The 16,830-nt window shown below is 36.5% G+C and overlaps 1 protein-coding gene across 4 annotated transcripts in view; it reads right to left on the bottom strand.

Moving 5' to 3' along the window:
- CUL5 (cullin 5) overlaps positions 1-11,782 on the bottom strand; it is an 89,694-nt gene extending 77,912 nt beyond the window's left edge. For 3 of the 4 annotated variants that reach the window (XM_081282063.1, XM_081282061.1, XM_081282060.1), the window contains exon 1: positions 11,298-11,781. Coding sequence is in view for 3 of the 4 variants with exons in the window: in XM_081282061.1 (XP_081138187.1) it covers positions 11,298-11,321 (24 nt within the window). In the remaining variant the exon portion in view is untranslated. Of the gene's footprint in view, positions 1-11,297 lie in introns of all 4 variants that reach the window. The other variant, XM_081282062.1, reaches the window with a different exon arrangement.
- Between the last annotated feature and the right edge of the window lie 5,048 nt (positions 11,783-16,830).

Consider the following 16,830-nt stretch of genomic DNA (forward strand, 5'->3'; position numbering starts at 1 on the left):
GAAAGAATGGTAATACCAAATATTGGATTCTAACCAAAAGACACTTAAGAAAGTTGATGATATCTTCATTCTCAGTAGTAAAAAAAAAAAAAAAAAAAAAATGGAAACAACCTAAATGTCCATCAATGGTAAAACTGATAAACTGTGGAAGACTCACAACAATGGAATACTACATAGCAATAAAAATTAGCATAAAGATGAATCTCATAATGTAGAACAAGGAAGTCAGAATGCACACTATGAATGCACACTATGTTCATGAAGAATTAAACATATCTACTGGGATTAGAAGTCAGATGTGATTATCTTAAGCATTTGCAAGTTAGAAACTGGAAGAGTGCAAGAGAAGAGCAGTTTTTCAGAATATTGTTAATATTTCTAGATCAGGATGCTGATTACACGGTTGTTTTTACTTTATTAAAATGTATCTAATGCCACACTTAGGATTTGTGTGCATTTCTGTATGTAGACCATACTTTAATAAAATTTACTTTTAAAACTGTCATGCTAATATTATTCACTAATTCTTGAGTTTTTAGTGTTTATTTAATAAGTAAATCTATTTTTTCAACTATAAAAGAATTATGAGCTTTAGGAATTTATAGTTAACTTCACACCTATAAATGTTAAGAATGTTATATTAGCCTCTCAACTTCCACCCTTCCATCCTTCCTTCTTGAATATTTAATTCAGTCTAAAAACCAGGATTCTCACTGTGAAAGAAGTTATATATGTGGAAAAGGATGACAGAATAAACCTTGTGGTGTTGGAATGGAATTGGAGGGATTGGGGTAAACTAACATTTTTTTTTTTTTATAACAGAGACAAAAAAATAAGTATAGGGGTGTGCTTGTGTATATATATGCAAACATGCTTCACCATCTGTGTCCTAGCTCAGCCACTGAGGGCCTGGAAGGAGCAACACTACAATAGCAATGAGCATACTGAGAAAACATACCTGGGTTTTAGGATACCACACTCAAAAAAAGGACTCCTCAGAGAAAATGCTAATTCCAAAGTTGGGACAGAGATGATTCTGGAACACTCTTTTTGTACCAGAAAGTAAGAAAGCAGTCAATCAATCTAAGCAAAATAAGCAACAATAACAGATTTTAATGCATTAAATAAGATATTTCTTTAAATTGGGAGAGGGATAGCCAGTGGCTATTGATGTGATTATATTTAACTCAGAGAAGTCACCTATAAATTCACTAAATAAAAAACTGAAAGGGAGTTGAACAAAAAACTACTGAGATAGTTCACAAGAGCAATACATGATGAAACAATAAACTTAAGGCACTGAAATAGGAAGATGCAGATATAAGATATTCACAAAGCAACTTTATAATAATAGAACTATGGCTTAGCTACTTGCCAGCTGTGTAAACTTAAAGCAAATTACTTAAACTCTGTACTTCAATTACATCTACTTAAAATGGATTTAATAAAGTATCTACCTGAAAGGACTGTTGGAAGAATTTTATATGTGAAATCTTCAGAGAAGTGTCTAAGGGTTGGCTATCAATATTACATTAGTCCTCCAACTATAACTACTACTTCTACAATAATATAATTTGCTGATAATTGGGAACGAGAGAAAGAACTTTGAAAATGACTCAACATATTAAGGCTGAGGCTTTCAAATGACAATACTTCCTCCCTCCACTCAATATAATTCACAGTACAAATGATACTAAACTTAAAATAATAGGCCAAAAGCCAAAAGTTTTAAGAAAATTATATAAAAGACAACCCCACATACAACATTTTTTCCTCACTTTTTCTATGGTGGTGATGGGTTATCCTAAACATGGGCTTTTCCTTCCTCTTAAATTATATAAAGTGGCTCTCAGATTTCTTACTCGAATGAACAAGTAGCAGAATCACTGACCAAACAAGAAATGCCAGGGAAAGAATACATGGAATTGGATGGTTTAGGAAAGGTGATGAATGCAGTCTGGGACCTGTCATAGTTTAAGCAGATACTGAGGTTGTAACTCTGATCTTCATTTCTTTTTCTCTGTATTCTCCTGCTTTTGTTTTAAATAAGTTTATTTATTACTAAGTTACTTTTTACTTAATGACTTCCTCTCAAGGCTGAGGAAAAAAAAATCCGCATAAAGTTTTTCACAAGTAATTAGGAGAAATAGGATGAAAACAATATTTAATAAAAAAGGGGGGGAAAGTGAACAAAGGTTAAGTTCCCCTTCCCTGACTTAATAAAGAAATGAAGATCTCTTAATATAACTTGGTTGCCCAGACCCAAACAAAATACATTCAGCTTTATCTGAAAAGTCTCTAATGGAAGAAATCAGTTATAAAACTGATTGCCAGTACAGTCCTAGACTCTTAGCCTGTAGCCATGATAGTGTTTCAAAGAAAAGCAGCCATACATTAGAAAGTAGATTGAAGAAGAAGAATATGATAGTTTAATTTTTTAAAAATGTGTTCAAGGTGGGCAAAGGTGTCATAGGCCAGAAATTAAAGATACCAAGTAGTTCTTTTAGAATATTATCACTTTAAAAATCTACACATATCCCATTGAAATTCAAAAGTGCTTTTATAAGCACTTACTTTACAACAAAATAATTCAAATATTTACATACTGGTTTGCCCTGAAATATCCAGAAATCCCTAAATAACATATAAGACAAAACATGCCCCTCTGAATTATAAGATCAATATTACTACAATATTTTATGATGTCATATTGTAAGAACACAAAGAATGTAATTATTGTTATATATTTCTTTTTCTTTTTAATATTCTTTAGTTGTTGACGAACCTTTATTTTACCTATTTATATGTGGTGCTGAGAATCAAACCCAGTGCCTCACACATGCTAGGCAAGCACTGTTCCCTGAGCTGCAATGCCAGCCCACTGTTATATATTTCTTGCTATATCTTCATCAATGTTAACAAAAGTACAAGAAAAGTTAGGGTGAAAGGACATGTTGAAGGGAAGATCAAAACCAAAACCAAAACAAACAAACACCTCACAGCATCCACACAACTGAAAGCAATTTGTTTTTTTCACTATGCTCTTGCCCAGAATATACTGAACACAATACAAGTTTAGTGGTTTTTTTTTTTTTTAATTTGTTTTTTGTTTCTTTCAGGGAGTCATGAAGGTATTTATTATGGATTATATCCAGGATGGTATTCTAATAACTCCCCAAACAAATTCAAGTTGCAAGTTTTAGATCTTTCATGTATATTATAAAGTTAGTTGGCTGTCTGAATGTGCAGGTTCCCACTAATGTTCTCAGTTATATGATTTTAAATCACATTTGCCAATCCCCATCTAAAAAAAGAACCACAAAACAGTATATATTTGAATGCTGGCAATTCTTAGTATTTTCTAGCCACACTAGCCTTTTAAAATACCTTCAAATACGCTAAACTCATTAGTGCATTTCAAGACCTTTGCCTTAGAATGCAGATCATTCAGGTTCCAATGTCACCTCAGAGAGGTCTTCCCAAACCAACCTAAGTATCCACCCTGTGTTTCTCTCTACACATCCAGAGCCAACGTTTTGAGCTGGTAAAAGAAACATTTGATTGGCTATGAGACTAAATTTTTAATTCAGATTAATAGGACTAAGGTGGTTTGTTCTGTTTTGTTTGTAAATGTTCAATGTCACTATTTTATTTTTGTGTTTCTGCAATACTGGGGATTGGACCCAGAACCTCAAGCATACGAGGCAAGTGTTTTATCACCAAGCTACACCCCCTGGCCCAACAGAACTTTTTTTCTTTTTTAATTTTTAAAAACATTTTTAGTTATAAATGGACATAATATCTTTATTTTGTTTCTTTATTTTTATGTGGTGCCGAGGATTGAACCCAGTGCCTCACACATGCTAGGTAAGCACTCTGCCACTGAGCCACAACCCCAGCTTCCAAGAGGACTTTTTAAAAAGACCAGAAAGCTATAGAATCTCACTGAAATGCCATCAATCAGCAAGAAAGGAAAACCAACAGAACAGAGTTAAAAAGCAGAATTTGAGGGAAAAAAAAAACAATTTTTTTTGCCACTTGTAAACAAGTAAAATAGTAGCCCCCTCTTCTGAACACACACACACACACACACACTCTCTCTCTCTCTCTCTCTCTCTCTCATATATACATATATATATAGATAGATAGATAGTTGTAGTTGACACAATAACTTCTATTTATTTATTCATATGTGGTGCTGAGGATCGAACCCAGGGCCTCACACATGCTAGGTGAGCGCTTTACCACTGAGCCACAACCCCAGCCCTGAACACTCTTAATATAGTGTTTTTATCATAGCCTTCATTACTGGCAAAAACTAAGCAGTGTATTATTTCTGTAGTGTTAGCATTTTCCCTCCAAAGACTAAGGACCCTATCTGTCATATTCATTACTGTATCAGACACTCAGCATAATATCCTGCCAAGTAGTTATTCAGACATTTATGGAATAAACAAACCCCAGTTACACAGATCAATTACCCTTGACATTATTTGTATGTACTGTTCATCTATGTTTTAATCTGAGTTGTGCCCTGCTATGTTTGCAGAGCATATCTGGCACCTATTTATTCTACCTACTATACCAAAGGCAAGAGCCAGATGGCTTTTAGTGACACTAACTAGGTTCATCAGAGCCTTAAAGCAAAATATCTAATAAGAAAAACCTGACTATTTTTCCACACTTCTAAACTAGATTGATAATTGGTGGGATTTTTTTTTTTTTTTTTTTTTTTGGTGGAGTGGGGTGGGGTACTGGGAATTGAACCCAGGGGGCACTTTACACTGAGCTACATCCCCAGCTCTCTTTATTCTTTATGCTAAGACTGGGTCTTGCTACACTGCTGACGTTGCCCTCAAACTTAAGATCCTCCTGACTCAGTCTCCCAGGTCACTTCGTAATCACAGGCATGACTAGTGGGTTCTTGATGCTTTCTAGTATTCTAAAATCTCCCTCTTTAAATCCATTGATAAATGACTGATCGCTCAAAGTTTAAGTGTCACTTCCTTTTAGTAGCTTTAATTAACATACATCACCTCTAGCTTATCAAAACTGAGTAAACTTTTGTTTTCACAAAGCACAAAAGGTTTTCCCATTTATAATTATCACAGTTTATTACTGATTTAGTCCACCATTCCCATTCCCATTCTTACATATCCCTAAATTTGTTTCCCTCTAGGCTGTGTCATAGGCATTCACATTTCTAGGCAGGACTCTGAAATGAGGAAAAGCATCCCAAAGGCTCAACGCCCCTCTTTGACGACCATTTCAAAATAGCAATTCTTAATAATCTAGCAAAAAATTGACAAGCTAAGTTAATTAGCCTTTCTTTTATGTTCAACTAGACACATTAAAAAGCATAATCTAGTTATGGCTGGATATGGTACACACCTGTAATCCCAGCTACTTGGGAAGGTGAGGCAGGAGGATGGTAAGTCTGAAACCAGCCTGGTCAATACAGCAAGACCCTATCTCAAAATAAATTTTTTAAAAAAGGGTTGAGGCTGTATTTCTGAGGTAGAACACTCCTGGGTTCAATCCCCAGTTATATATCTTAACCACATTCACTGAAAACATTCATTCAAATCTTGGTATCACATCCATATTCCCTGCCAAATGCGATCCTGACTCAGTAAATTGCACTTGCTGTTCCCTGTATACAGAACTCCTCTCCTAAACATGTATGGTTGCTCCCATGCTTCATAAAGGTCCTGCCTCAAATATCATCCACCTCCCCAGAGGTCTTCCTTGATCATTTTGTCAAAAATAACACCTTCATTCTCTATTTTTTACTGTTTTCCTTCAAAGTATTTATCACAATATGACTTATACTACATATTTGCTTATGTTTATTGTTTCTTTTCCCCACAAAAATGTAAGTTACACGGGCAGGAGTGAATCTGCCTGGTTTACCATCATGTAGTTAGAATTAGAAAAATGTCAATTTCTTGTTCAATTATTAAATTTATTTCCCATAGAGTTAATGACTCATTATGGTTTTAATGAACATATCTTTAGTACAAATACTCCTCATCCACAGCTATCCCACAAATGAGATTTTGAGTGCACATAAAATATAAGTAAAATTTTGTGTGTAAGAGCCAAAATAGGTTGAAAGTTTGACAATATCTCTGCTCACATATTTTCCAAATATTCCCTATTATCTATGGAAATTTATTTCAAACCCACTTACTTATGAAGCATCAAAGGCCCTTCACTATCTGACTCTGACTTTCTTTTTACTTTTCTATCCTGCTGTTTACCTATATTCTGTGCTAATATGCTCCAATTCTAAGGAGCACCTACCATACAGGATGTAACAAGTCCTGCTTATACTGCAGCCAAACTGATCTAGTCTCTATTCTTACCAAATTTTCTTCTAATCACCACCTACAGAAAGAATACTCATTCTTCAAAATCCAGCTCCAATGCTTTCTCCACAAAACTTACCTTGATCATCCCCTGAGAAATTACTACTTCAATCTATGAGGGACCACACAGCAGGTGGTACTACACCTGAAATTCTTCCTTATAGTAAAATCATTAGTACCATTCAATCTTCTTCAGTATACGACAAATTCCCAAAGAGCATGGACATTGCTATATGTATAGCTCTGTATTCTTCCTGGTGTCCTGCATATAGGTATCTAATAAGATTATTTAATAACGAATAAATTCTGTAGACACTTTGAATCACTGCTATTTCCAAATTTTTTTCCTCTCAAAGGATAAAATTTTTCACTGAGAAAAATTGTGCTTCACATTTCACTTTCAAATTTGGATCCTCTAGTGAATTGATTGTATACCACTCACCTCATCAGTCTGTCTCTCTACATCTAATTAGGAGAAAGGTAGAGTTAGTTATAGGAAAAAAGACAATCTCTAAAATGCTAGTGAGTCAACAAGTAACCATCGAGGTAGCAGTGTGTCAGTGAGACAGATAATTAAGGAGAAGACACAACTGGAAAGAGCTCAAAGAATTTGAACCATCAATGGTATCTAAGCAGGAAAGTGATATGGTCAGAACTGTGTTTTGGTCTAGAGCTCAGATCAGCTCTAAGAGATAAAAATAGTGAAATCATGAGAGTTAAGACTGTCCCAGAAAAAAAGTACCCAGAGAGGAAAGGGCTAAAGATTAAATTCTGAGAAATAATTATGTTGGGGGGAAGGGAGGGAGGTCAGTGAAAAACACAAGTGATTTGAGAGACAGTAGACCAAGCAGAGTATACTGTCTCTCTCTCTCTCTCTCTCTCTCTCTCTCTCTCTCTCTCTCTCTCTCCACACACACACGAAAGAAAAAAAAAGAAAGGAAAAAAAACCAAAAGACAAAAGAAAAGCAGAGGAAGTGAGCAATAAAATCATAAGATAGAATGAACATTATCAAAGAAGAATCTCTTGGCAATCATAAGGTTGCTGGCACACTGAAGACTTGGCAGCTTCAACATAATTGGGGGGGAGAATTAAGGAAAAAGGTGAAGAATAATAAAGGCAGCAAATGGGGGCTTTTTCAAGAATTGTGACAGTGAATAAAGAGAAAGAGCATAAGTTTGAGACAGAAGCAGAACACACATTATATTTATATAAAGAAATACATGAACTTTTCTTATTGGCATAGAAGTGGGGGAAAAATTGAGGGAATATGCCATCAAGTTCAGGGGGTAAAACTAGGACAGAGGGAAAGCAGCAATTTAGGAGGTGGCATGGAAAAACAGCAGAATATAGGGAACACTAGAAAAATTTGTGGTATTGACCAACGTAATTAAGGACATTCCCAATAGCTACGTAAAGTAATGGGCTAGAATTAAGAAAAGTAAGGATCAGAAGAAGAAAAAAGAGGTTCAAAAGATTGCTTTTTGAAGTAGGATGATTAACTAGATGTGAAGAAAATGAGCACTGAGGGCCCAGATAACTGCAAAAGAAAACGAACAATTATGTTAGAATTAGACACAAGTAATCTAAAACACAAGGTAAAACTATCAGATTACTATAAATGTTCTATAAAACACAACGAAAGAAAAAAACAAGATAAAGTAGCAATATGGAAAAGGTTTTGTAGATATCAACTGCTCAGAGAGGCTTATAATTGTATATGTCAAAATGTACTACACAAATCTTTGTATACCCAAAAGAATTCTCAGATTCAGCAACAGTCCATTTGCTTTAAAAAGAATAAAATTAGGGGCTGGGGATGTGGCTCAAGCAGTAGCGCGCTCGCCTGGCGTGCATGCGGCCTGGGTTCGATCCTTAGCACCACATACAAACAAAGATGTTGTGTCCGCCGAGAACTAAGAAAAAATAAATAAATATTAAAAATTAAAAAAAAAAAGAATAAAATTATTTTAATCAACTTCCAATATTAAAAAATTTGGTGTTTTTTATTGCACTGGGCTCTAACTTACACGTTTCACGTCAAGAAAGTTCTGACAAACTTTCAAAACATTAGCTATTCCTTTAACTGCTTCTGTCACCCACAAACTCAATAAACTTGATTTCATCAAAGTTACTGGTAAATAACTAAAGAATGTATACTTTCAGTAGGACACTATACTTTCAGTAGTACTCCCTTTAGGGTTGATGACTGTTTATTATTATTCATCGTTTTCCAGGTAAAGTTGTTTAATTTATAATCAACTCTTATTTAGCTCCCATTTCTCTATTTTGACCACTAGACATGATCAATTTGTCAAATGTGCCATGGTGAAATCTAATTGCACAATGTCAACAGCATCTCACTAATAAACCAGTCAACTAATCCTGTCAAAAAAGGAAATGAAGGCTGGGGATATGGCTCAGTTGGTAGAATGCATGATTTTGCATGCACAGGCCCTGGGTTCAATCCCCAATGCCAAAAAAAAAAAAGGAAATGAGGCTAATTTGGTCACTCTGCAGTCAGCCCTGTCTCTATTCAAGGTACCAACAGCCTTGCATTTAATGATGCTACAAATTATGTTCTAGACGTGGTAGGTTCTCACTATATTTCTTCCAGAAGATAAACTTCCATTTTCCCACTCTATAATTACTACTTTTTAATGTAGGAGTATGAGGCAATCCTCCCACTTCCCAATAACATGAGGAAAAAAAAAGTTTTCTGGCCAACTTGAATACATAAACTTTTGTTAATAGATAACAGAACCAAATGTCTATTTGTAAAGCCACTATATAACATAAGTTATACATATTTAAAATCACATGCTATATAATATTCATTTAGAAATGCTGCCTTTTCCCATAGTTAACATTTCATAAAATAATTTTATTGAAATTTTTCCAAAGTATTTTTTGGCATCTGTCTTCAAGTTTACTAATATAATGGAGTCACTCATTTTCAATGCATTATCACCTTCCTTTTATTTATGAAAGTTATTTAAACATTGTTTAAGTTAAAGCACTTTAAAAAAAGGCACTAGCAGAGATTTATTTAAGAAACTGAGGTTTACACATGAGAAGGAAAAGAGGGTAAGGGCTATTTTGAAAGTAAGATGCTCCTAATTTCCTCGTGATCTTTTTACCCTAACCCTAAGTGCCCTTTTACCCTAAACCGTAAGTGCCCATTTTCTATAATGTCTGGCAGGTTTTGTTTGTTTGTTCCCACTCTTTGGTGTATGTTGTAGATACAGACTCATAATCTTTACAAGGTAACCACTTAACTTGCAATTGACGGCAGTAGCTTTAGGTTTATACCTCTTCCAAAAAATCCTTTGTGAGGCTTTGTACAGAGAGTAGCAACTTGCTATTTTCTGATAGAGAATTCAGAGGGTGGGAGAGGAGACTGTGCTTCATATCCAAGTAATCAATGAGTCAAACACTCACAAAGAATAAGGAACCAAATCATTTCTTAAAACTATTTCTATTAACAAAAAATACTGCCCACTAAAACATGGATACACTAATTTCAAAAGTTAAATTTTCTTTCTGAACTAATACATTAAAACTTTCCTATATTGTTACAAAAGAAAGAGTAGAATGAGTTAATTCCTATGGATTAGTTTTCTTAAAGAAACAGGAACATTAGTCCTAGTAATTTACTGTATTGTATACTAATTAAGTGCCAGGCACAGTTACAAGAACTTTACATTAATTCACTTAATTACAGTGCTTGCTCAAAATAGGTGTTATTGCTCATTTCATTTTACTGATGAGGAAACGTGGGCACAAGAAATTAAGAAACTTGTCACACAGCTCTTAAGTGGCAGAAATTCAGAGTCTAGTTCTAGGCCCTTGTAAAAGGTGATATAAAATAATAAAATTTTACTAAGAGAAATATAAGACTTCAATTAGGCAGCTAATTTAGTGGCTTAAAAAAGATATGAAAACGAGGTTTCAGTACACTTTAATATATTTTCTTATTTGTTTTAATTAGTTATACATGATAATAGAATGCACTTTGCGCTTTAATATATTTTCTATATTTTTAATAACCATTCACCTTGCCTGAGGGGATAATGATGGCTCTGAGAGAGAGGTAATCACTACTCCCATTTCAGACAGTACTGTTAAGGCAAAAGATACTAAAGAGCAGAATAGTTCATGTCTTCCTCATTCTCCTCCAAACTTTTAAACTTATAATGGAGAATCTGTCCCTCTGGGCCTATATCTCTTTTGCGATAAAAAACTTGAAATGTTTTATTTGATAAGAACTTTCCTAAAACGATGGATATAATATCAGCACTTATTCACTGTCATTTGGTAGTGTCCTTTAATGGGGGTGAAGGTTGGGGAACAGCCTCTTAAGGAAAAGAAAGGGGATAGGAAGTCAAAGAATGAGAGAATAGGAAGGAAGGTGTAGCATGCAGAAAAGGCAGAAGGAGGATGGAGTGGGAGGCACTGCTGTCTGACTCGCATTGCGTGCAGACAGTATGAGAACAGAAATTGAGGAGCTGTGGTAGAGTCATTGAAACAGGCAGAATTTTCTTGGATTTCCCTTTCATGCGTCCTAGACTCTTGCTTCAGAATAAACAGAACCTAAGAGGAATAATGGCCCAATGGTCCGGACACAGCGACTATTCATCTCTCGTTCCCAGCCAGAGCTGGTCCCTAGAAAACACTGGTCCCCGCCAGCCCTCGGCAGGGCTTCTCACACACCCGTCAGCCAGAGAGAGGGGAGGGACCACCAAAGCCTCTCGACCCCAAGGCCAGAGAACGGCGTCCCGGTCCTCGGCGCAGCCACCGCGGCTTCCCTTCCAGCAGACAACCCCGGAGCACTGCCGCATTTCGCCACGGAACTTGAACCAAGCCGTTCTCGAAGACCTGAACCCGGAGGCTATGGAGTAAAAAGCAAGCTGGAGTAAGGGTCTTACCTTTAACAGATTAGACGTCGCCATGTTCCTTCAACTTAGACTCTCGCGAGAGGAGGCGAGAATTCGTGGCGCTCCGGGCCAGGCCACAACAGGAGGCCCGAGTTCCCACCAGGGCCCACGGGCCCAGTGGCCCGTACCCGGGGTGTTCAGGGCGCTCGGGCGGCGTGCCGGCAGCGTTGACCTCGTCCTAGGCACCGGAGCTTCCTCGCTTTTTTCCCCTACATGGTCACTGGAGCTTCCCCACACGAAAGAGCTCATGCAAAAGCTCAAGAGAGACAGGAGCAACGAATGGTGAGACGGTAACAGGAGCCGACCTGACTTCGAGGAGGAAGCATCGACTCTAACGGACTCCCCGACTCCTCCGGATTAGCCTTTGTGGTTGCACCCACAGCGGCCACCGGCAACGAATTTAACTCAGCTTAGGCCCTGCAGCTCAGGTTCCGTGGCCGCATCACGTGATGCGGCGGACGGGGGCGCGCTCGGGAGCGAGCATGGGAGCCTAGAAGCCTACTGAGTCCGGAGGGCGGGGGCGCGCCCTCTGCTGGCGAGACTGGAAGTTCCCCTCACCCTCACCCCTTGCCCATAGTAGCTTGCCGCTCACCCCAGACCTGGGGACTTCGGGTTAGAGGAGATGAGATACATTATCATTCAGGGATCATGACAGCTGTCTTAAATAACTGGCTCAGAGAAGGAACCCGTAAATGTCTGTTGAATGAGTGAATGCACAAACGTGTTAACTATTAACATTTCTGATCAGGAGTGACTGGTGCTTAAATATTAAAGCTTATGTGGTCAGGGCTGGGGCTGTAGCTGAGTGGTAGAGCACTTGCCTAGCATGTGTAAGGCATTGGGTTTGATCCTCAACACCCACATAATAAGTAAATAAAGATATTGTGTCCATCAACAACTAAAAATATATTTTAAAAAAGATTAGGGGATGAGTATTAATTGGATTCCTTGAAGGAACACTGGCCTAGAATATCCTAAACCATAGCCCGCTAATTTTATCCCTTCAAACTACAAACCACTGGCCTAAGGAAGGGAAGATTATTTATACTGAGAGTTTACAGGATACCTGGTATGTATTATGCAAGTTTTAAAACAGTGTTTGTTCACACCCTCATAATATGTAGAAGTAAATAAGCTCTGGAGTAAAGCAAAACAAAGAGGTAAGGCTACCTAACGACTCCAATTCTATATGTGGTAGGTGCTGGAAATACAGGATTAAATAGAGAAGACCCCTGCCTTCTTGGAGCTTATGAAGGGAACCAAATATTAAGCATAGTTACTCAAATACTTTTGACCTTCCATATCTGTGAGTTCCATGTATGTGAATTCAAACAACCACAGGTGAAAAATAATTGGGGAAAAATTTTATGTATACTGACTTTTTTATCCCTTATCATTATTGGCTAAACAATACAGTAAAACAATTATTTACATAGTACTTACATTATTAACATGTATTATAATAATGTAGAGATGATTTAAACTATACAGGAGTATGTGTGTATATTATATGCAAATATTACACCATCTTATATAAGACATGGACATACAAGGATTTTGGTATCCTTGCAATCCCCTGTGGACTGGGAGAGATAGCTAAATTACTTATAGTGTTGTAGTACTAAATGTTACAAGGGGAAAATATACTGTGCACTTGAGACAAGGTAGAGAGAAGAACTAATATGTTAATCTTCATTCAAACAAGCCACCCATTCCTTACGAATGGACCCTTATGAATGAACCTTAATGACTACTTTTGAAAACTCCATTCCAACATCCCACTGTCTAGCCAAAAGAGTTGTCTGGTAACACCACCACTACAACTCTTTAACATCAATGAGTCCATTCCATTGTCATATATCATTTCCTTGTCATGTATCACCTCCTCCTGTTTTTGTTTTGTTTCTCATCTAATTTAGACTCAATGATCCATCATTATAAAAATATATGTATGTGTATATATATATATATATATATATATGTACATATATATATACATATATATATGTACATATATATATATGAGATACATTTTTTTTCCAATGCTGGGGATTGAACCCTGCAGCACTCTACTAATGATATACATTCCCAACACTTTTTTTATTTTTTTAAATTATGAGACAGGACCTAAGTTGCCCAGGCTGGCCTTGAACTTGAGATTCTCCTGCCTCACCCTACCAAATCACTGGGATTACAGGTATGTGCCATCATGCCTGGCTAAAAAAGTCTAAATATTTAAGATGTTTAAATATTTACTTTTAAAATAGAGAACACAAGTATATGGCACAAAATTCTAAAGATGCTAAAAGCAATGCAATCAAAAGTAGGCCTTCTTCTGTTTTCTGGGTTTCTGTTTTTTTTTTTTTAACAGTATTGTGATAGAGATTAGGGTTATTCTGATTTATGCATTTGTCAAAATTCAGCCAATGTATCCTTAATATGGATACATTTCATTCAAAAGAAAATATGGTAAACACAATTTGAAATTCAGTTAATCATGTCTATTATCTAGAATGTAGGGGTTAAGTGAATTTATATTTACAATTTATTTTGCAATGTATCAAAAACTAAGGTAGATTGATGGTTGAGTAGAAAGACTAATAGAGCAAATTAAAGTGTTAATGACAGAGTCTGGGTGGCAAATACTAGTGTTCCCTATGGGTAATTCTTTCAGCTTGTCTATATGTTTGAAATGTTTTATGACTAAACATTGGGGGAATTAAGAAATAAATAAGCCTCCAGCATCTGTTCTTTCTCCATAACCTCCAGCATCTATTCTTCCTTCTTGGAGACAACTACAGATACTGTGAACCCCTAGGATGTTCTGTACTTATATAAGCATTCCTATATACATTCTTTTTCTTCTCCCCTACCCCCAAATGATGGCATACTACTTATACTTTGTAACATCCTTTCTTTTTTTAAAAAAATATATTTTTAGTTGTAATTGGACACAATATCTTTCTTTATTTTTATGTGGTGCTGCCAATTGAACCCAGTGCTTCACACATGTGAGGCGGGCACTCTACCAGTGAGCTACAGCCCCAGCCCTCACATCCTTTCTTTTCACTCAGCAGTATGATATAAATTAATGAAAAACATTTTTGTGCTTTTTTTTCACTTACAGAAAGTCAAACAATTATTGATCTAATGCATGCATTGTGTCCAGGATGTTTAGGATTATTACTTCCAAAATAGGCTCTTGAAATCCATTTGATGAACAATAGTTATAAAGTTTTTATTTCTGAGGCCATAAACATTAAAAATGTTTGCACTTATCAAGAGAGTATACAAAGTTTAATCAGTAAACTATGTATTTATGAGAAAATTGGTGAAAAAACCTAGATGAGGCACCAAGAGTTCACAGGATTTTGGAGAACAAGGAGCAAAACAGACCCAAGAGTTGGAGGAAGATGTATATCAGAGCCTCCTGAGCCTCTCAGTACCACAGGGAGAAAGAGTCCACCTTAAAAGACTGAACCATTGTCTATTATCAGAAAGATTTATAGGGGCAAACCCTAAATCTAACCTAACTGGAATTTTACAGTATACTTATATCAATTTCTATTTTTAAAAAATTGTTCTAATTAGTTATACATGGCAGTAGAATGCATTTTGACATGTTTTACTTAAATGGATCACAACACATTCCTTTGTACATAGCCGAGAGTCACATCAATAGTGTACTCATATACATATATAGGATAATAATGTCCATCTTATTTCACTGTCCTTCCTACCCCTACACCCCCTCCCTTACCCCCCTCCCCTCTGCCCAATTCAAAGTTCCTTCATGCTTCCCTACCCCCTCCCATTATGGATCCATACACTTATCAGAGAAAACACTCAGCCTTTGGTTTTCTGGGTTTGACTTATTTCACTTAGCATGATATTCTCCAGCTCCATCCATTTACCTGCAAATACTGTAATTTCATTCTTCTTTAAGGCTGAGTAATATTCTGTTGTGTATATATATACCACCTCTTATTTATCCATTCGTCTACTGAAGGGCATCTAGGTTGCTTCCACAGTTTAGCTATTGTGAATTGTGCTGCTACAAACATTGATCTGGCTGCATCACTATAGTATGTTGATTTATAAGTCCTTTGGATAAAGACCAAGGAGTGGGATAGCTGGGTCAAATGGTGGTTTCATTCCAAGTTTTCTAAGGATTCACCATACTGCTTTCCAGATTGGTTGCACCAATTTGCAGTCCCACCAGCAATATAAGAGTATGCCTTTTCTCCCATATCCTCACAAACACTTATTGTTGCTTGTATTCTTTTGGGGGGAGGGGGCTACCAGGGATCCAACTCAGGGTCACTCAACCACTGAGCCACATCTCTAGCCATATTTTGCATTTTATTAGAGACAGGGTCTCACTGAGTTGCTTAGCGCCTAGCTAAATTGCTGAAGCTGGCTTTGAACTCATGATCCTCCTGCCTTCACCTCCCGAGCTGCTGCTTTTATTCTTAATAACTGCTATACTGAACTGGAGTGAGATGAAATCTTAGAGTAGTTTTGCTTTGCATTTCTCTAATTGCTAGAGATGATGAACATTTTTTCATATATTTGCCGATCAATTATATTTCTTCTTCTGTGATGTGTCTGTTCAATTCCTTAGCCCATTTATTGATGGGGTTATTTGTTTTTTTGGTGTTAAGTTTTTTTGAGTTCTTTATATATCCTGGAGATTAGTACTCTATCTGGGATGAGTGTGGTAAATATTTTCTCCCAAACTGTAGGTTCTCTCTTCACATTATTGATTGTTTCCTTGGCTGAGAAGAAGCTTTTTAGTTTGAAACCATCCTATCTATTGATTCTTAATTTTTTAATATTTATTTTTTAGTTTTAGGTGGACACAATGTCTTTATTTTTTATTTTTATGTGGTGTTGAGGATCGAACCCAGTGCACTGCACATGCCAGGCAAGCGCTACTGCTTGAGCCACATCCCCAGCCCCTGATCCTTGATTTTACTTTTTGCACTTTAGGAGTCTTGTAAAGAAGTTTGGTCCTAAGCCAACATGATGAAGATTTGAGCCTACTTTTTCTTCTATTAGGTGTAGGATCTCTGTTCTAGTGTCTAAGTCTTTGATCCACTCTGAGATGATTTTTAAAAAAATATTTATTTTTTTAGTTGTAGTTGAACACAATACCTTTTTTATGTGGTGCTGAGGATTGAACCCAGGGCCTCGCTTGTGCTAGGCAAGTGCTCTACCACTGAGCCACAACCCTAGCTCTTGAGCTGATTTTTGTGCAGAGTGAGAGAGACAGGGTTGTAATTTTATTGTGCTATATGTGGATTTCCAGTTTTTCCAGCACCATTTGTTGAATAGTCTATCTTTTCTAAGGAAAAGATAGAATGTATTTTTTGGCACCTTTGTCTATTATGAGATAACTATATTTATGTGGGTTTACCTCTGTGTCTTCTATTCTGTACCATTGGTCTATATGTCTGTTTTGGTGCCAATACCATGTTGTTTTTGTTACTATAGCTTTGTAATACAGTTTAAGGTCTGGTAT

Source organism: Spermophilus citellus (assembly GCF_964194105.1).
Source record: "Spermophilus citellus genome assembly, chromosome: 2".
NCBI classification, from domain to species: domain Eukaryota; kingdom Metazoa; phylum Chordata; class Mammalia; order Rodentia; family Sciuridae; genus Spermophilus; species Spermophilus citellus.